The sequence below is a fragment of the Ranitomeya imitator genome, chromosome 3, assembly GCF_032444005.1.
Source record: "Ranitomeya imitator isolate aRanImi1 chromosome 3, aRanImi1.pri, whole genome shotgun sequence".
In the NCBI taxonomy this organism is placed as follows: Eukaryota; Metazoa; Chordata; class Amphibia; order Anura; family Dendrobatidae; genus Ranitomeya; species Ranitomeya imitator.
In genome coordinates, this window is record NC_091284.1 from 580,166,733 (window position 1) to 580,189,114 (window position 22,382).

The 22,382-nt window shown below is 43.0% G+C and overlaps 1 protein-coding gene across 1 annotated transcript in view; it reads right to left on the minus strand.

Annotated features, from left to right (window-relative positions):
• IPO5 (importin 5) overlaps nt 1-22,382 on the minus strand; it is a 105,813-nt gene that overhangs the window by 53,522 nt on the left and 29,909 nt on the right. The window contains exons 2-12 of the mRNA XM_069758008.1: nt 19,013-19,093; nt 18,627-18,819; nt 15,871-15,973; nt 14,995-15,091; nt 12,752-12,856; nt 12,543-12,665; nt 12,344-12,464; nt 12,173-12,260; nt 8,864-8,970; nt 710-834; nt 159-248 (exon numbers count right to left, since the gene is read on the minus strand). Coding sequence (XP_069614109.1) covers nt 159-248; nt 710-834; nt 8,864-8,970; nt 12,173-12,260; nt 12,344-12,464; nt 12,543-12,665; nt 12,752-12,856; nt 14,995-15,091; nt 15,871-15,973; nt 18,627-18,819; nt 19,013-19,093 — 1,233 coding nt within the window. The remainder of the gene's footprint in view (nt 1-158; nt 249-709; nt 835-8,863; nt 8,971-12,172; nt 12,261-12,343; nt 12,465-12,542; nt 12,666-12,751; nt 12,857-14,994; nt 15,092-15,870; nt 15,974-18,626; nt 18,820-19,012; nt 19,094-22,382) is intronic.

Consider the following 22,382-nt stretch of genomic DNA (forward strand, 5'->3'; position numbering starts at 1 on the left):
GCTTCTCGGGGTCCTACATCACCGAGGCTTGGCACCTCGAGGACACATACTGCCCCGTCCAGGACCTATCCAACTGCCACCTTACAATACGTTATGAAAATATGACATTTTGCAAGTTTTGATCCATTTGCTTACTGGTACTAACATTTAAACTTTACCTTTTCATGAAACTTTTTCTGAAATGCAGGAGCAAAATCAGTTGCCATCTGTCCAATAGCGTTGCATGCAGCATAGCGTACTCTGGGGTGCTGAAAGGAAAACAAGTTACAGGCTTAGTCAGGTTTCTAATATTTTACAAAGGTAAAAATTCAGCTGCATACTACAGCAGGAAAAAATAAAGAAAAAAAAATATAAAGGCTTATGTAGTGTGAGAACTAGCAGATGTTAAAGCGGTTCTCTACTTTCTATAGAGAGTGGGCTCCAAACTGTGCAAAAATAAAAAATAAATTCAAAGTGTACTCATCAGTCTCTGTGTCGAGTCCCAGGGTTCTGGCTGCAGCAGTGACGTCACGTTAACAGTTGTCAACACAAGCTCAGTAGGGCATATGGTCAACTTTGGCATAACTCCTGAGCGCAGTAACTGGCTGGAGCGGCTGCAGCAGGACTGAAGGAGCGGCAGTGAGCCGGCACTGACCAAGGGAGGACGAGTATCTGTCGAGTTTTTAGTTTTAGATATTTCACAAGTTTTATAAAAGCATTGACAATTTACCGGGTCTTGAAGAAAGAGCAATACAAAGTTGACCATCTCATTAAGGATGCCTTCCATCTGCTGGTGACAACCTTCCCCAATGGCTGATAACGCCATTAGTCCAGCATGTCTGTATTTCCAGTCAGCTGAAGGAAAAGAATACAAAAGCATTTACTGTACCTAAATAATTCATTAAGTTTTTCCATCAAGATTTAAGAAATATAAAAAAAACAAAAAAAAAAAAAAAACAACACAACTGAAATAGGACTGGTAGGGATGGAAGGATAGTAATCAAGCAGCCATGGTGAGCAAAGGGCAGGAGCCTACACACAATATTGCTAATCAGACTTTGGTCTTTTGTGTGTAATTAGTATAATGGCTTTGCAGGTGTTAATTTCTGCTTTCAACACCTTTTTCATTCTAATGCAGTGGCATTAGCATAATGGGATTAGGGGTTGGTGTCAGCAGCTGTCTGTCATTGACACTAAAGGTACAGTCACATTAAGCAACTCTGCAGCGATCTAGACAATGCCGATCGCTGCAGCGTTGCTGTTTTGTCGCTGGAGAGCTGTCACACAGACAGCTCTCCAGCGACCAAAAATGCCGAAGTCCCCGGGTAACCAGGGTAAACATCGGGTTACTAAGCGCAGGGCCGCGCTTAGTAACCCGATGTTTACCTTGGTTACCATTGTAAATGTAAAAAAAAAAAAACTACATACTTACATTCCGGTGTCTGGTCACGTCCCTCGCCTTCAGCTTCCCGCACTGACTGAGCGCCGGCTGTAAAGCACAGCGGTGACGTCACTGCTGTGCTCTGCTTTATGGCCGGCGCTCACAGTCAGTGTGGGAAGCTGAAGGCGAGGGACGTGACCAGACACCGGAATGTAAGTATGTAGTGTTTTTTTTTTTACATTTACAATGGTAACCAGGGTAAACATCGGGTTACTAAGCGCGGCCCTGCGCTTAGTAACCCGATGTTTACCCTGGTTACCAGTGAAGACATCGCTGAATCGGCGTCACACACGCCGATTCAGCGATGTCATCGGGAGATCCAGCGACGAAATGAAGTCCTGGACTTTTCCAGCAACCAACGATCTCCCAGCAGGGGCCTGATCGTAGGTCGCTGTCACGCATAACGATTTCGTTAACGATATCGTTGCTACGTCACGAAAAGCAACGATATCGTTAACGATATCGTTATGTGTGACGGTACGTTAAGCCCTAGCTTTAGTAATGGAGCATTAACAGCATGAGCCTACATAGTAACATAGTTAGTAAGGCCGATAAAAGACATTTGTCCATCCAGTTCAGCCTATATTCCATCATAATAAATCCCCAGATCTACGTCCTTCTACAGAACCTAATTGTATGATACAATATTGTTCTGCTCCAGGAAGACATCCAGGCCTCTCTTGAACCCCTCGACTGAGTTCGCCATCACCAACTCCTCAGGCAAGCAATTCCAGATTCTCACTGCCCTAACAGTAAAGAATCCTCTTCTATGTTGGTGGAAAAACCTTCTCTCCTCCAGACGCAAAGAATGCCCCCTTGTGCCCGTCACCTTCCTTGGTATAAACAGATCCTCAGCGAGATATTTGTATTGTCCCCTTATATACTTATACATGGTTATTAGATCGCCCCTCAGTCGAATTTTTTCTAGACTAAATAATCCTAATTTCGCTAATCTATCTGGGTATTGTAGTTCTCCCATCCCCTTTATTAATTTTGTTGCCCTCCTTTGTACTCTCTCTAGTTCCATTATATCCTTCCTGAGCACCGGTGCCCAAAACTGGACACAGTACTCCATGTGCGGTCTAACTAGGGATTTGTACAGAGGCAGTATAATGCTCTCATCATGTGTATCCAGACCTCTTTTAATGCACCCCATGATCCGGTTTGCCTTGGCAGCTGCTGCCTGGCACTGGCTGCTCCAGGTAAGTTTATCATTAACTAGGATCCCCAAGTCCTTCTCCCTGTCAGATTTACCCAGTGGTTTCCCATTCAGTGTGTAATGGTGACATTGATTCCTTCTTCCCATAGGCTGTAGCCAAACAGCAACTGTCAGAAATCAGAATGCACCACAATATTAGTTAAATTTTTACAAATAATGAAAAAAAAAATTGCATCTCCCACAATTTTCATAACCAGCGGAGGGAAAGCTGACGGCTGATGTTAATATTCCGGGAAGGAGCCAATAGACAAAGGTTCCCAGGCTATTAATATCGGCTCACAGCTATTTGCTTAGCTTTTACCGGCTAGATAACGGGGACCCAAGAAATAAAAAAAATAGACGTAGGGTCCCCCTATAAAATCTAACCAGCAAAGGCTAGGCAGACAGCTGCGTGCTGATTTTAACCCCTTAGCGACCGCCGATACGCCTTTTAACGGCGGCCGCTAAGGGTACTTAAACCACAGCGCCGTTAATTAACGGCGCTGTGGAAAAAGTAAATAGCGCCCCCCGGAGTCGGATTTTCTCCGGGGTCTCAGCTGCCGGGGGTAGCAGAGACCCCAGAGAACATGATTCGGGGTTTCTTTTACCCACCCCGCATTTGCGATCGCCGGTAATTAACCGTTTACCGGCGATCGCAAAAAAAAAAAAAAAAAAAAAACAAAAACGCGATCTCTTTAATTTCTTTGTCCTCCGATGTGATCGCACATCGGAGGACAGAGAAAAGGGGTCCCAGGTAGCCCCCCAATACTCACCTATCTCCCCCGGTGCTCCTCGTGGCTCCCGGTGGGCGCCGCCATCTTCAAAATGGCAGGCGCATGCGCAGTGCGCCCGCCCCCGCAAGAATCTTTGGGGTCTCGGCTGCCGGGGGTAGCCGAGACCCCAAAGAGCATGATCGGGGTCGGTTTTACCGACCCCTGTTTTGCGATCGCTGGTAATTAACTGTTTACCGGCGACCGCAAAAAAAAAAAAAAAGTAAAGTTTAATTCTCTGTCCTCTGATGTGATCGCACATCAGAGGACAGAGAAATAGGGAGATTCGGGGACCCTATCATACTCACCTGTGTCCCTGGATCCTCCTGCTGCTCCTCCTGGCCACCGGCAAAAGAAAATGGCGGGCGCATGCGCAGTGTGCCCGCCATCTGTCTCCATCTGCTGGCCGGCAGGAGAACAGCAGTTGGGGCTAAAATTAGGGCTAGGGTTAGGGCTAAATTTAGGGCTAGGGTTGGGGCTAAATTTAGGGTTAGGGCTAAATTTAGGGTTAGGCTTCTTTCACACTTACGTCGGTACGGGGCCGTCGCAATGCGTCGGCCCGACATACCGACGCACGTTGTGAAAATTGTGCACAACGTGGGCAGCGGCTGTAGTTTTTCAACTCATCCGCTGCCCAATCTATGTCCTGGGGAGGAGGGGGCGGAGTTACAGCCACGCATGCGCGGTAAGAAATGGCGCATGCGACGTACAAAAAAACGTTTCATTGAACGTTTTTTTGTGCCGACGGTCCGCCAAAACACAACTGATCCAGTGCACGACGGACGCGACGTGTGGCCATCCGTCACGATCCGTCGACAATACAAGTCTATGGGCAAAAAACGCATCCTGCGGGCACATTTGCAGGATCCGTTTCTTGTCCAAAACGACGGATTGCGACGGATGCCAAACGACGCAAGTGTGAAAGTAGCCTTAGGGCTAGGGTTAGGGCTAAAGTTAGGGCTAGGGTTGGGGCTAAAGTTAGGGTTAGAGTTGGGATTAGGGTTAGGGTTGGCATTAGGGTTACGCTTGGGATTAGGGTTAGGTTTGGGATTAGGGTTAAGGTTAGTGTTGTGATTAGGGGTGTATTGGGATTAGGGTTAGGTTTGAGGTTAGGGTTGAGATTAGGATTAGGGGTGTGTTGGATTTAGGGTTTTGATTAGGGTTATGGTTAGGGTTGACATTAGGGTTGTTTTGGAGTAAGGGTTGTGATTAGGATTATGGATCAGGTTGGGATTAGGGTTAGGGGTGTGTTGGGGTTAGGGTTGGAGCTAGAATTGGGGGGTTTCCACTGTTTAGGTACATCAGGGGGTCTCCAAACACGACAGCCAATTTTGCGCTCAAAAAGTCAAATGGTGCTCCCTCCCTTCTGAGCTCTGCCGTGCGCCCAAACAGTGGGTTACCCCCACATATGGGGCATCAGCGTACTCGGGATAAATTGGACAACAACTTCTGGGGTCCAATTTCTCTTGTTACCCTTGTGAAAATAAAAACTTGGGGGCTACAAAATCTTTTTTGTGGAAATATATATATATATATATATATATATATATATATATATACATACATATATATATATATTTTTTATGACTCTGCATTATAAACTTCTGTGAAGCACTTGGGCATTCAAAGTTCTCACCACACATCTATATAAGTTCCTTGGGGGGTCTAGTTTCCAAAACGGGGTCACTTGTGGGGGGTTACTACTGTTTAGGTACATCAGGGGCTCTGCAAACGCAACATAACGCCCACAGACCATTCTATCTAAGTCTGCATTCCAAAACGGCGCTCGTTCCCTTCCGAGCTCTGCCGTGCGCCCAAACAGTGGTTTACCCCCACATATGGCGCATCAGCGTACTCGGGATAAATTGGACAACAACTACTGCAGTCCAATTTCTCCTGTTACCCTTGTGAAAATAAAAACTTGGGGGCTAAAAAATCTTTTTTGTGGGAAAAAAAATATTTTTTATTTTCACGACTCTGCATTCTAAACTTCTGTGAAGCAGTTGGGCATTCAAAGTGCTCACCACACATCTAGATAAGTTCCTTAAGGGGTCTAGTTTCCAAAATGGGGGTCACTTGTGGGGGGTTTCCACTGTTTAGGCACATCAGGGGCTCTCCAAACGCGACATGGCGTCCAATCTCAATTCCAGCCAATTCTACATTGAAAAAGTAAAACGGCGCTCCTTCACTTCCAAGCTCTGCGGTGCGCCCAAACAGTGGTTTACCCTCACATATGGGGTATCGACGTATTCAGGAGAAATCGCACAACAACTTTTGTGGTCTAATTTCTCCTGTTACCCTTGTGAAAATAAGAATTTGTGGGCGAAAAGATCATTTTTGTGTAAACAAAAGCGATTTTTTATTTTCACGGCTCTACGTTATAAACTTCTGTGAAGCACATGGGGGTTCAAAGTGCTCACCACACATCTAGATAAGTTCCTTAAGGGGTCTAGTTTCCAAAATGGTGTCACTTGTGTGGAGTTTCCACTGTTTAGGCACATCAGGGGATCTCTAAACGTGACATGGCGTCCGATCTCAATTCCAGCCTTCTTTTTCTGCATTGAAAAAGTCAAACGGCGCTCCTTCACTTCTAAGTTCTGCGGTGCGCCCAAAAAGTGGTGTACCCCCACATATGGGGTATAGGCGTATTCAGGAGAAATTGCATAACAAAATGTATGGTTACATTTCTGTTTTTACACTTGTGAAAATAAAAAAAATGGTTCTGAATTAAGAGGTTTGCAAAAAAAAGTTAAATGTTCATTTTTTCCTTCCACAATGTTTCAGTTCCTGTGAAGCACGTAAAGGGTTAATAAACTTCTTGAATGTGGTTTTGAGAACCTTGAGGGGTGTAGTTTTTAGAATGGTGTCACACTTGGGTATTTTCTATCATATAGACCCCTCAAAATGACTTCAAATGTGATGTAGTCCCTAAAAAAAAAATGGTGTTGTAAAAATGAGAAATTGCTGGTCAACTTTTAACCCTTATAACTCCCTAACAAAAAAAAAAATTTTGTTTCCAGAATTGTGCTGATGTAAAGTAGACATGTGGGAAATGTTATTTATTAACTATTTTTCGTGACATATCTCTCTGATTTAAGGGCATAAAAATACAAAGTTTGAAAATTGCAAAATTTTAAATTTTTTTGCCATATTTCCGTTTTTTTCATAAATAATCGCAAGTAATATCGAAGAAATGTTACCACTAACATGAAGTACAATATGTCACGAAAAAACAATCTCAGAATCAGCGGGATCCGTTGAAGCGTTCCAGAGTTATAACCTCAAAGTGACAGTGGTCAGAATTGTAAAAATTGGCTCGGTCATTAAGTACCAAATTGGCTCTGTCACTAAGGGGTTAATAGGCAGGGAAGGGGGCCATGGATATTGGCTCCCTTCCAGACTAAAAACATAAGCTCTCAGCCGCCCCAGAAATGACGCATTCATAAGATTTGCTAGTTCTGGCTTTGAGACTCGCTCTTCCAACTTGACCTGGTACAGAGGCAAGTGGGGGTGACAGTTGGGGGAAAGTGAGGGTTGGTTTTCACTTTTGTGTTGTCAGGTGATACCAAGCCCAGAGATTAGTAATGGAGAGGAGTCAATAAGGGAATTAAAGTGAGTATATGTTTTTTTATTTAAAATTTTTCATAGGATACAAGGGCTTCAGGGATTTGGTGTTAGGAGAGTATGGTGTGTATTTTTATTTAAATATGTATTGAATTATTTTAATTTTTGAGTTTGAGCGCAGTCACCGGCTGACGAGAGACTACTGCTCCCATGAGGGGTGCCTATCACAGTTGGGCAGCAGGCATCGGCTGATGGGAGTAGTAGTCTCTAAGTAGTATGCGCTCTAAGACATTTTCAGAGGCTTTAAAAAGGTGCATTAAAAAAAGTAAAGACTAGTGACCTACCATACATGTAATCGTATAATATTTGGATTGTGAGCCTAATTGGGGACAGCAATGATAATGTATGTAAAGCGCTGCGGAGTAAGATAGCACTATATAAGCAATGAATAAAAATAGTTCATAGAATGACCAAAATATTTTAAAGAGGTCGTTACTACCGTATATACTCGAGTATAAGCCGACCCGAGTATAAGCCGACCCCCCAAACCCCCCGCCCCCAATTTTGCCACAAAAAACTGGGAAAACTTAATGACTCGAGTATAAGCCTAGGGTGGGAAATGCAGCAGCTACCGGTAAGTGTCAAAAGTAAAAATAGGTACCAATAAAAGTAAAATTAATTGAGACATCAGTAGGTTAAGTGTTTTTGAATATCCATATTGAATCAGGAGCCCCATATAATCCTGCGTAAAGGGTAATAATGGCCCCATAAGATGCTCCATAGACACATTTGCCTAATAGAATGCTGCACAAAAGTTGATTATGGCCCCATAAGATGCTCCATAAAGATATTTGCCCCATATAGTGCTGCACAAACGTTGATTATGGTCCCATAAGATGCTCCATACAGACACTTGCCCCATATAGTGCTGCACAAACGTTGATTATGGCCCCATATAGTGCTGCACAAACGTTATGGCCTCATACAGACACTTGCCCCATATAGTGCTGCACAAACGTTGATTATGGCCCCATACAGACACTTGCCCCATATAGTGCTGCAAAAACGCTATGGCCCCAAAGATGCTCCATACAGACACTTTCCCCATTTGCTGCTGCTGCGATAAAAAAAAAAATAAAAAAAAATCACATACTCCCCTCTCAGTCGCTCAGGCCCCCGGGTACTTTCAATATTCACCTGACTTCGTTCCGGCGCTGCTCCATCTTGAGCGTCTTCGGCACTGACACTCAGGCAGCACTAACTACGTCACCGCACCCTCTGACCTGAGCGTCACTGCAGAAGACGCTGAAGACGGAGCGGCGCCGGAACGGGGAGCAGGTGAATACCGTGCAGTGCTCCCCTCCCCATTATACTCACCTGCTCCTGGCGCTGTGCAGTCCCTGGTTCCCCAGCTTCTTCCTGTACTGAGCGGTCACCATTACCACTCATTACAGTAATGAATATGCAGCTCCACCCCTATGGGAGGTGGAGCCGCATATTCATTACTGTAATGAGCGGTACCACTTGACCGCTCAGTACAGGAAGAAGCTGGGGTGCCAGGGACGTGCAGGCACCGCGCGCGCCAGGAGCAGGTGAGTATAATTAGACTGCCCCCGCTCCCCTCCCCTGCTGACCCCTGGGTATGACTCGAGTATAAGCCGAGACGGGGACTTTCAGCCCAAAAAAAGTGGGCTGAATATCTCGGCTTATACTCGAGTATATACGGTACTTTAAACCCTGCATGACAGGATGCAGTGTGTGCACAATTACAGCCCATAACAGTATTACACTGCACCTAATCTTAATTGCTGCCAATAACCTCAGGATTATCACATACAGATTATCTATCACCACAGCAACAGAACTGACAGTCAATTGTTATGTAGCTTAACAGTAATCTGTGCTACTCACGGTTTTGTAGCATCTGCATGATGTGCTCCTTTATCATGGGAAGAACAATTTTTCCACCTAGACCACAGGCCATTCTGTCCAAGGCACTTTCACCTGCTACAGCATTGCTGGAATAAAGAAACAAAATGTTTATAGTTTACAATGATTAGCCATTTTTTACTTTAAAAAAAATGCATGTTTGCCATATTTTGCAGCAATTTTTCATTAAATTGCGGATATTACTGAAAATTAGCAAGGTAAGAAATTTGCAAAGCTAGCTCCCAAGTTTACCATTAAGGCATTTTTATCAATAAAGCATGGATGATATGTGTATTGCTACAAGAGAAACATACAAGAGGAGTTGTTGCAAAAAGGTATTAGCACCTGCAATGCAAATGTCTGCCAAAAACAAAATAAAAAGCAGACTAAGGCATCATTCAGACATGAGCTTTTTGTGTATGAGCTCTATCCATCAATTTCACAGATAGAACTCATGCCTATTGTAGTCTACTGGGCTGTTCACATTTCCAATCAATCAGATTCTCAGATTAAAATCAACAATGGACTGTTTTTTAAAAAATAAATCAATCCGCCCTTGGATGTCATTGTGCGTTGTGTAGTTTTTCACTGATTGGTAAAAGGTTGAGAAAACTTTTTTTAGCCGAGAAAAACTGATGAAACTAATTAAACTCTGAGGGCAAGAAGTGGCACACAGACCAATCTCTGATGACTGATCAAAAACACTGAGTAAACTCAGGCCGTTTTTGTGTGCTTGTCAAAAATCACTGACATCTGAATAAGGCTGTGTGTGCCCAAGTTGCGGATTAGATTTAGGAATTTTTGGTGCGGATTCTGCATCTTTTGCCAGAAAACGCAGGTGAAGATTTGACGCGTTTTTTGTGCGGATTTGCTGCGTTTTTTTACCCCTGCTGATTTCTATAATGAAATGGGTACAAAAACGCTGAAGATCGGCAAAAAAGTAGTGACATGCTCCTCCATTTAATCAGCAGCGTTTCCGCACTGAATTTTCCGCACCATGAGCACAGCATTTTTTTCCCTATTGATTTACATTGTACTGTAAATCACTTGCGGATCTGCAGCGTTTCTGCACCACAAAAAAACGCTGTGGATCTGCAGGAAATCTGAAACGTGTGCACATACCCTAAAGCCTCAGAGACTTTTTCATGTTTGATTCATGGTTGTATTTCTAAGCCAATACCAGGAACGAAACCTACAAAGAAAATCTAACAGAAATGCGTTTCTGTATGTTTCATATCTACTGCTGGATGTAGTTGGCCTAGTTGACTTACAATGGGATGTATTGAGGGTGCATCATTTAGATGGAATAAGGGAAATCTCTACGCACAGGACTATTTCTCTATCAAATGTGACCACATCTAAGATGGAAGGTTAAGACAGTTATTTTATTTTGTTAGTTTTAACCCCTTAACAGCCTATGACATGCCATGTTCATCATGTCACCTCCACATCTTTAGTGCGGGCTCCGGAGAGGAGCCTGCATCTCTTCTGACGTGACAGTTGATCTGATGAGCTATCATGTGCCTTTAACAGCCATGGGTGGAATTCTGTCCATCTGCAGCTGTTAACTAGCTAAATGCTGCTATCAATCTCTGATAGCAGCATTTAACTTGCACAAAACAGATGCGTGTCTTAGTCCGCCCATCGCCGCTCATAGCAGATGAGCATTTTTGTTACACACAAAGGCTGCAGCCCTGCTTGCTATGTGTAATACGAGCATTCAGATGATCGCAGCTCCTAGTCTCCCATGGAGACTATTGAAGCAAAAAAAAAAAAAAAGGTTTTTAAACATTTAAAAAAAATTATATATAAAAAATTCAAATCACCCCTTTTGCCCCATTCAAAATAAAAATAAAATAAAAAAATACAGATATTTGCCGATCTATCAAGATAAAAAAAATAATTTATCTGATCGGTAAACGGCGTAACGAGAGAAAAAAAAAATTAGAAACAGCTTTTTTGGGGGGTCGCTGCAACATTGCAATAAAATGCAATAACAGTCAATCAAAACCTCGTATCTATCCCAAAATGGTGTCAAAAACGTCACCTCGTTGCAAAAAATAAGCCCTCACCCAAACCCCGAAAAAACGGCAACGCTATGGGTCTTGGAAAATGGGGCCTTTTTATTTTGACAAACTTTGGATTTTTTAAATAACCACTTAAAGGGAACCTGTCACCCCCAAAATAGAAGATGAGCTAAGACCACCAGCATCAGGGGCTTATCTACAGTATTCTGGAATGCTGTAGATAAGCCCACGATGTATCCTGAAAGATGACAAAAAGAGGTTAGATTATACTCACCCAGGGGCGGACCCGCTGTGGTTCGGTCCGAAGGGCGATGCAGTCCGGGGGCCTCCCATCTTCTTACGATGACATCCTCTTCTTGTATTCACGCTGCAACTCCGGCGCAGGCGTACTTTGTCTGCCCTGCTGAGGGCAGAGCAAAGCACTGCAGTGCACAGGTGCTGGGAAAGGTCAGAGGCCCAGCGCCTGCGCACTGCAGTACTTTGCTCTGCCCTCAACAGGGCAGACAGAGTATGCCTGCGCCGGAGCCGCAGCGTGAATACAAGAAGAGGACGTCATCCTATGAAGATAGGAGGCCCCGGACCGTGACGCCCATCGGATCAGACCCCCTCCCCAGGTGAGTATAATCTAACCTCTTTCTCATCTTTCAGGATACATCGGGGGCTTAACTACAGCATTACAGAATGCTGTAGATAAGCCCCTGATGCTGGTGGGCTTACCTCATCTTCGATTTTGGGGGTGACAGGTTCCCTTTAAGTAAAAAAGAAACTATACAGGTTTGGGATCTTCAAAAACGTAATGACCTGGGGAATCATAATGGCAAGTCAGTTTTAGCATTTAGTGAGCATGGTGTAAAAAAAATATTTTGCTATTTCACCGCACTTAAAAAAAATAAATAAAAAAAATAATAATTTCACCATTTTTTTTAGTACAAAGCAATGGCGTCGTAAAGCTCATGCCGCAAAAAACAAGCCCTCACATGGCCATACTGATGGAAAAATAAAGTTATGGCTCTCGGAAGGAGAGCAAAAAACGGAAACAAAACGTAAATACCCCTGTTCCTTAAGCTGTTGAAGAAGCAGCCCTTTGCCATTTACCAGGCAGGATTCACTGCTAAGCAACAGTAGCAAACAAATCTTATTTTATTTCACTTAATGAGAAGAGTGGAAATGATACTGCAAGCATCATCTCGAAGTGAATATTAATCATTTACAAGCAATTTTAATCGTTTTAAAGCTGCCAATTGCAATATACATATAAGTATACCTGTCAAAATCATCATCTTCCAATTCATCAGCATTAGACCAGTCTTCATCATCTTCCAAGTCTACCATCATTGCCAGCATCTGTGGTACTGAGAGAAAAAAAGAGAATATTTCTAAACACAATCCAGTGGATTCTAGTCAATTACAGACAGAAAATGATTACTGTACTTACTAGCTTGGGCAACAATACTTGTATGTTTCCTTAACATAGCTGCTGCTGTCTCAGAAAGGGTAACAATGACCTCAAGTGCCAATTGTCTCTGCATGTTGCTCAGGTTGGTATCTGCACATAACTATAAAGAAGATATAATAGTAACCAGATCAATGCTTCAGCAAAAAAAACATATTAGTTTTTTAGGGATTGTATCTACCTTCAAGCTTAACTGTAATGTTGCTTCTAGGTGAGGCCTCAAATATTTTGGAACTGTATCTGCAATTTCAACCAAAGACTTCAGGACGGAGTCATCATTCTGATAACAGGACTCATTTACTGACTAAAATTAATGAAAAGGAAAATCACATTTAAATTTAAAACACGCCATTATTAGGATAAAAGTCTATTTTTCAAGCAAGGTCTCACCTGCAGGATGCCAGGTAATAAATCAGCAAAATGCTTCAGTAATGGAACATTATGTTCATTGGCAAGAACAAATGCACCAGCAGCTCTAGAAGACAATGTCCTTATCTACAAGTGAAAAAGTACAGCATAATATTAAATTGCAAAAATGCATAGCTTCTTCAGGAGTCTATTGGCAGTATAAAAAGTATGCAGTGGAGAAAGCCACAATGCTGCCCCTTTTAGGTAAAACTGGTAGACAAACTCAATTTTTGAAAATTTTAACTTATCATACCAACAACAATAAGTTACAGACAAAACCTTTGTTGAGATTAATGGGGGTTGTCCACTACTTGGATGACCACAACTCCACATTGAAAATAACACCTGCTGGCAGCGCTGATCCAATAAGGTCGGCAGGAGCATAACTTTGTTATGTGGTCACTAATGGGCTGCAGTGCTCACATCTCTCACAGATGTCCGAGTTTCATCCAAGAAAAGTGTGAGCGACGCAGGCCATTAGTGCTGCCGATGGTAATGCCATGTGAGTGCTGCAGGCAATGTTACTAGAGTAGGAAGACCGCACCAACATTGCTGGAACAGCAATGGGCTGGGAATAGACTATAGCTTTTTTTATTCTCAATGGGTCTGTTTAATTTAAGAAGGGGCTGTCCAAGGAGCGGTAGCATTTTTTCTTGCTTTAAAAGTGTATTTATGATAAAAACTCATTTATGAAAAACACGTTTAAAAAAGTTGACTTTTTCTTTACAGATTACTACTACGAGAAAACTGAAGGAGCTTTACTTATTGTCTCCTGCTGCTGAGCCATCCCTTTAGTGCTGCTTACAGTCTTTATTAACAGGCTGAGGCAGTGACATTAAGTCAATAGCGCTGCAGCCAATCACTAGACTTGGTGGCTTGTACAGTCTTCCTCTGCAGAACTATTTGAGAACAGAGATCATCAGCAGCACTGATGAAGTGATGTCACTTAACTACAGCCTGTCAGCAAAGAGAGACCACAGCATTGAAGAGCAATCATTGGAGCAGGGCACAAACAAAATTTCCTGTTAAAACTACCGTATATACTCGAGTATAAGCCGAGAATTTCAGTCCACTTTTTTTTGCCCCTCTCAGCTTATACTCTAGTCATTTCCAGGGGTCAGCATGAATTTCGACCCCACTCCACTCCCATAGGGGTGGTGCCACATATTCATTACTGTAATGAGCGGTACCATGTGACCGCTCAATACAAGAAAAAGCTGTCAGGGCCCAGAGAACCAGGGACCGCGCCAGGAGCAGGCAAGTATAACGGGGGCATATTCAGCTGTCCCACGTTCCGTCTTCTGCGTCCTCTGCAGTGACGCTCAGGTCAGAAGGCGCGATGACGCAATTAGTGTGAGCAACACCCTCTGCCTGAACAGTCACTGCAGAGGACGCGGAAGACACAGCGGCGGAACGGGAAAGGTGAGTATAGCAAGTGCCGGGGGTCTGAGTGACGAGATGCGAGTATGTGATTTTTTTTTTATCGCAGCAACAGCATATGGGGCAAATATCTCTATGGAACATCTTATGGGGCCATGTGCAGCATTATATGGGGGCAAATATCTCTATGGAGTATCTTATGGGGCTATGTGCAGCGTTATATGGGGGCAAATAGTTCTATGGAGCATCTTATGGGGCCATAATCAGCATTTGTGCAGCATTGTATGGGGCAAATGTCTGTATGGAGCATCTTATGGGGTCATAATCAGCATTTGTGCAGCATTATATAGGGCATATTTTAATATGGAGCATCTTATGGGGCCCATCATTAACTGTATGGAGCATTATATGGGGCTCCTGATTCAATAAGGATATTCAAAAAGACTGAACCTACCGATGTCTCAATTAATTTTACTTTTATTGGTATCTATATTTATTTTTGACATTTACCGGTAGCTGCTGCATTTTCCACCCTAGGCTTATACTCAAGTCATTACGTTTTCCCAGTTTTTGTGTGGCAAAATTAAGGGGGGGGGGGGGGGGGGGTCGGCTTATACTCGGGTCGGCTTATACTCGAGTATACACGGTACTTAAATACAAGTTTTTAAATGCAGCCATCCATCACTTGTGTCATAGGCTGCATTTAGAGAACTGAATCATATAAAAGGGAAGAAAAACAGCTCATATTGCTAATTTATCTCAGAAAGAGAAATTGTAATACTGAACTGCTATGGGTTTAGCTGACTATACTTGTATGAACATCTGCACATAAAGGAAGTAGTTACCTCGGGATGATTCTGGTCTTGCATGCACTGCACAAGCATTCTTTTGATGACTTCTAGATAATGCTGCTGCTGATTTCCAAAAATTCCAGGAAAATTCCTAAGAAAATATAGCCAGGATTACATAACTCATATATAAATATGTATCTGCACTGGAGGTACCATCTAATCCAAACAAAGCAATTAATAGAAAAGCTTTCTACATAAAGTGTCTGTCCCCAACATATATAAACAATTGCCTCATTGGGAGATATTAATACGGCATCCAACCTGCATATAAGATGTTAATAATTACCGGATGTTCACATGCAAGTGTATCATAGTCCGGGATTCCCAAATATATGCACAACGGTAGTATAATCTTCTGCTCTATTTCCAAAAAATATGTGAGGGAAGGGTGTAAAAAGCCTGTCCCGGCTGGTGACAGTCACCCCCTACCTCACAAGCGTTGTTTCCGGGTCTTCAGCGCGAGACCGCGCTTCCACACGCTGGTTGCCGGCAAGGTGCAGAAAGTCTGCAGGACCTCGCGTGACGTCACATACACGTGATGCTTCACGTGAACGGCTTACGGAGTGCACACAGTGCCAAAAAGGTTCACATACACGTGATGCTTCACGTGAACGGCTTACGGAGTGCACACATTACATAACTCAACTGTATCCTACAAACACCAGTAAAATGCATGAGACTAACATGCAACATTAACATGTTAAACCGTATCTATGTGCAGTCTATTAGATTAGGTAAGAATAGCATTAAAGTAAAGCTATACCTTTTCATTATCTTCATGATGGAAAATTCTAAAATGTTCATTCATATGTTTTCTGACTGATAATACAGGTTCCCTTTAATGGTGGCCTAAAAATAAATATGACGTACCAGAAAATATGCAAAGCAGATTCACGAAGCCCCACATCCTGAGAATTCACGGAGTCGAACAAGAACTTTAATGCTTCAGGCCACTGATTATTGCCATCATCATCTGACAAAAAACAAAAACAAACACCACAACATATTTGTATAGTCTAAATTTTGGCAATACAATATACATTCTAACATTACGAAAGCAAGTACAGAGTAAGGAATAGGAACTGTGGAGATAATGGGTAGGGACTAAAGGATTGAAGTCCATTGCATACTCCTCGCAGTCTGTGTCATGAGCTCCGCAATGTCTACTGTTTTTGTCTTCCTCCAGCAGGATGTAGAGACTCTTCCTCCTCCATGGAGCTCAAGTCTGAGAAGAGACTGGAATCTCCTGAATCGAGTGTCCCTCACAACCGAGTAGTTGGTGCAGTGCAGCAGGAAGTGAGACTCATCCTCCAACACCTCCAGGTCGCAGTGTTGGCATAGTTTGTCCTCCTTCAGCTTGTAGGTCTGTCAGTGCTGGCAAGATTGTGGGCACTTAGTCTGCGAGGTTTCTCTAGTTATGGGGCTGGTTTGTAGTCTCTCTGCAGACTCTGCTTTATGGCCAGTTTCTGTTGTGTAATTATATTCTTTCTCCAGTCACGGACATACCTCTCTTGGCCAATGTCTATCTCCCCAAATTTGGGTCTTGCTAGGCTGTTGTGATTGATATTTGGGTAACCTATTCTATGGGGTCTCGCAAATTTGGACTGCCGCATATACTCGAGTATAAGCCGACCCGAGTATAAGCCGACCCCCCCCCCCCCTATTTTTCCAATAAAACTGGGAAAACTTAATGACTCGAGTATAAGCCTAGGGTGGGAAATGCAGCAGCTACTGGTAAATTTCAAAAATATAAATAGATACCAATAAAAGTAAAATTAATTGAAACATCAGTAGGTTAAGTGTTTTTGAATATCCATATTGAATCAGGAGCCCCATATTATGCTCCATACAGTTCATGATGGGCCACATAAGACGCTCCATACAAAATACGCCCCATAAGATGCTCCATATTTTAAAATATGCCCCATATAATGCTGCACAAATGTTGATTATGGCCCCATAAGATGCTCCACAGACATTTTCCCCATATAATGCTCCATAAATGCTGATTATGGCCCCATAAGATGCTCCATACAGATATTTGCCCCATATAATGCTGCACATGGCCCAAACAGATGCTCCATACAGATATTTGCCCCATATAATGCTGTACATGGTCCCATAAGATGCTCCATAAAACGCTGCACATGGCCCCATAAGATGATCCATACAGACATTTGCCCCATATGCGGTTAATGCGATAAAAAAAAAAAAAAAAAAAAAAAAAAAGACATACCTCTCAGGCCCCCGGCACTTGTTATACTCACCATTCCCGTTCCACCGCTGGGCGCCGCTGTGTCTTCCCCGTCCTCTGCACTGACTGTTCAAGCAGAGGGCGGCGCGCACACTAATCGCGTCATCGCGCCCTGTGACCTGAGCGTCAGTGCAGAGGACGGGGAAGACAACGGCGCCTGTCGTGGAAAGCAGAGCAGGTGAATATCGCACACTGTTATACTCACCTACTCCTGGCGCGGTGTGCCTGGTTCTACGGCGCCGGCAGCTTCTTCCTGTATTGAGCGGTCACATGGTACCTCCATATTCATTACTGTAATGAGCGGTACCATGTGACCGCTCACTACAGGAAGAAGCTGCTGGAGAACCAGGGACACCGCCCCATGAGCAGGTGAGTATTATTACACAGCTGCCGCTCCCCCTCCCCTGCCAACCCCTGGGTATGACTCGAGTATAAGCCGAGAGGGGCAATTTCAGCCTAAAAAAAATGGGCTGAAATTCTCGCCTTATACTCGAGTATATACGGTACTTACATGTAAAGCTTTAGTTATAAGTGCTCAGTCTCTATTTAGGTGAGCCCGAAAGGAATGCGCCCTCTTTTGGAGTGTTAGGTGTAGAGGGAACCTGCCCAGCTCAGCCTGACAGGCACCGTCAGGGGTGCTCAGGTGGAAGTGGAGAAAATGCCTGCAGAATTCCAGGTGAAATATTTCTGCTGGGCTGGTAATCATAACATGACCCGTCTGGATGTGTGAGGGCTGCAGACATCACAGACACCCATATGGGAGGAGTGGATTTAATGATAAAGTCAAAAGAATCTCACTGGCAGTTTCAAATCATTAAGTTTTCTCTACTCCCCCCCCCCCCCCCCCCCCAGATTGCACAGAAACTTTTGCAAGCTATTTCTTTCAGTATCTCAACGCCTTGTTTCAAGATCTATGACTGATGGATTTCCAGGCCTGGTCAAGTGGGAGTAAAGAACACATAGCAAAAGAAATTCCTAGGTCATTCCTTAGAGCAGAAAAGTAGCAATAGAATGGTGGAAATTATACAGCAGTACTGAGCTGTGTAGATGTGAATCTAGCAATGGAGGAGGTACATAATTGGCTAGAAAGCTTGGTACAATCTCTGCCTGTTTTCTCAGTCTGCTACCTGCTACTCTCCCCTCTATAGTGAATGCATATACGGTGTATATATATATATTTACCGCCACCTCACTGCTAGCAGACTGACTGGTTTTGAAAGCGGTGAACTGTTTTTCAGAGTGGGTGACAAGTTCAGAAGTGGCTCATAAGTGCAGAATTCTTGGATAAGGTATTTTCCAAAGTTTCGAAGTCACATGTACTATTTGTTAATGCAAACTTAGTTGAAAGAACAGTTTACACTTAAAACCTTACCAATCAAGTTCCTAGCCAATTCTGCAACAATATCACAGAGCTTTTTCCTCATGCTGGACTGTGCTTCCAACTGAATGACAAGTAGTAGTTCACTTTTGATGGCATTCTGCACATCAGCTGGAAGAGATGGATAGACTTCTTCAAAGGATGACGACAAGAGGCGTCGCAGCAGGACAGCTGCCATCTGCCTGGCCTGAAACACAGCCACAAATAGATCTTATGATGTTCAAAAACCACTGTCATGTATACAATTATGAGAGTGACTAGACAGTAGCAGTCAGAGGAAATGTATCTCCCTGATTTTATAAGTATTCCAATCCAAGAGAACAATTAGAAAATTGGTGAGATGTTAAAAACATGAAGTTTGTACGGTACTTTAAGTTTACCTCGTCGGCAGCTGCAGCATTTCGGACTGCTTGCAAGAGAAACGTGATCTTGGATGGACCATTGATGCTGTCATAGGTTTCCTGAAATATATAACCATTATCTGTCTTTATATGTGCCCTTCGTAAAAACTAGGCAAGCATACTTTGTCCTATACCCTTACAGTACCTGCCATTAGCCAAATTGGTTAAGGATAGAGTGCCAGTGAATATCAAGATATATTGAAAAAACAGGAGTACTAGCAACTAAAAAATACATAATGCTGTGTAAGACAACTGTATTATCAAAATATTAAAATTTTAAAGAAATCTGTATCACAAATTAAACTTACTTTTACTAGCTAACTAACATTGAGAACAGGAGAAACAGTAGTAAGGTCCCATTCACACAGCTATTTCTCAGCTCCATATTGTAAAGGGTTGTACTGCGGCTGCCATTGAGGTGCATGATGCCTCTCATACCTTCACACACCTCTGATTTCATACAGAGGTTTTCAGTCATTCAGAATCCAAACAAAAAAAATAATTGTGTCAGGTCAAGGAGTCAGAGTCTGTAATACATGCTTGAAGTATTTTCAATATTGAAGGGCTTATCCGAAGACACAATATACTCAGGCCCAACTTATATATATGCATACCCCCAGCCACAATCCGACGAGACTGACTCAGGCCTCGCTCAACACACTTGCATTGAGCGTAGCCGCATCCATCTAATTAGATCGTGCCCGGGAATATACATATTGCATACTTATGGTCACATGACCACTATTCCCAGCACTGACAATGCAGAATACTAACAGCAGTAAGTGAGCGTGACATGAGAATTCACAAGTCGGAGTTTTAGATTGGACAACCCCTATAATGTATCCTGGTCATGTGTGACCGATATAAAGATACACAGTTATCCGAGCCCTGTCTGCTCAGGTACTATAGTATGAATGATGTGCTGTTTGGCCAAAATCTGCCATTGCATCCAGCTGCCATAGGAGCAAAAAACTGCTGATAGTTGGAGGTGATGTTCAGCCACTGATCCGATAGCAATCACCTATCCTAAGGACAGTGTCAATATCCTAAAGGGTCATATCCCATTGGATAGGTAATAACCTACTGATCACTGGGGGTTCAACCACTGGAACACCCAGCAATCCAGAGAAAGGGAGCTGCACACTGACTCCACAGAGCCCCATCTTGAATGGAGAAGAAAATGTACAACTGATCAACCAAAATGAAGCTTTCTATATATTAGGACAATAAATCAACGTGTCATCCACAATGAAACTGCCAGCTTTGGCGGCATGTCACTCTCCCCACTTTATACAGACAAAGCTTGGCTCAGCAATGACATTTCTATAATACTAGATGGTGGCCCGATTCTAACGCATCGGGTATTCTAGAATATGCATGTCCACGTACTATACGGCCCAGCCACGTACTATACGGCCCAGCCACGTAGGCTCATTCCATGTCAAGTGAACCAATGATTTTTACCACTAAATTGTTAATTCTTTTGAGATTTTGTTATTTGGTAATAGTGTGTCAGAGAATGCAAAATGTGGAGAAAAAAAATTCTAGATTTTTTTTATTTTTTATTGATTTTCAAAGTTCGGAAAAAGTGTGAATTTTGGTGTTGCCTTCCTTTACATTTCTCCCCATAACTCAGGCTAGAAAAAAGATAGAGAAACAAAATAAACACCATTCTACTCAGAACTGTACAGGCTTTCACCAGATATGTCACAAGAGTATCTTTGATAATATTTTACCTATGCGAACGCAAGCGCAAAACTTTAAAACACATTTCCAAAAAAACCGTTTAACCCCCTTCATGACCTTGGGATTTTTCGTTTTTCACTCCTCTCCTTCCCAGAGCCATAACTTTTTTATTCTTCCGTCAATTTGTCCATGTGAGGGCTTATTTTTTGCGGGACGAGTTGTACTTTTGAACAACATCATTGGTTTTAGCATGTCGTGTACTAGAAAACGGGGAAAAAATTCCAAGTGCGGTGAAATTGCAAAAAAAGTGCAATCCCACACTTGTTTTTTGTTTGACTTTTTTGCTAGGTTCACTAAATGCTAAAACTGACCTGCCACTATGATTTTCCAGGTCAGTACGAGTTCATAGACACCTAACATGACTAGGTTCTTTTTTACCTAAGTGGTGAAAAAAAATTCCAAACTTTGCTAAAAAAAAAAATTAATAAAAAATTGCGCCATTTTCCGATACCCGTAGCGTCTCCATTTTTCTTGATCTGGGGTCAGTTGAGGGCTTATTTTTTGCGCGCCGAGCTGGAATTTTTAATGATAGCATTTTGGTGCAGATACGTTCTTTTGATCGACCGTAATTGTATTTTAATGCAATGTCGCAGCGACCAAAAAAAACGTAATTCTGGCGTTTCGAATTTTTTTCTCGCTACCCTATTTAGCGATCAGGTTAATGCTTTTTTTTAGTTGATAGATCAGGCGATTCTGAGCGCAGCGATACCAAATATGCGTAGATTTGATATTTATTTATTGATTTATTTTGATTGGGGCAAAAGGGGGGTGATTTAAACTTATATTTTTTTTTATTTTTTTCACACTTTTTGAACTTTTTTTTTATTTTTTTTTTTAACTTTTGCCATGCTTCAATAGCCTCCATGGGAGGCTAGAAGCAGGCACAGCACGATCTGCTGTTCGCTGCTATGTAGCTGAAAATCAGGTGTGCTGTGAGCGCCGACCACAGGGTGGCGCTCACAGCTGCCGGCGATCAGTAACCATAGAGGTCTCAACAACCTCTATGGTTACAATTCTGAAGCATCGCCGACCCCCGATCATGTGACGGGGGTCGGTGATGACGTCATTTCCGGCCGGAAGCGGTAGTTAAATGCCACTGTCTGCGTTTGACAGCGGCATTTAACTAGTTAATAGGCGCGGGCAGATCGTGATTCTGCTCGCGCCTATTACGGGCACATGTCAGCTGTTCAAAACAGCTGACATGTCCCAGGTTTTGATGCGGGCTCACCGCCGGAGCCCGCATCAAAGCAGGGGATCTGACCTCGGACGTACTATCCCATCCGAGGTCAGAAAGGGGTTAATTTAAACATTTCAAAAACGGCACATGTGCCTGCTATGCTCCTAGCCACATCTGTACCAAAATACAAGCTGGGATCGTGATGGGATCATATTTAAAAAAATAAAACTATTAGGCCGGCGTCACACTTGCGAGTTTTACGGACGTAAGAGCGCAGAAACTACGTCCGTAAAACTCGCAAAAAATACGGCACAATTATTCTCTATGCCTCTGCTCCTATCTGCCGTATTTTACTGATCAGTATTATACGACTTTCTACGGCCGTACAAAATCGCAGCATGCTGCGTTTGTCGCCGTACTGCGCAA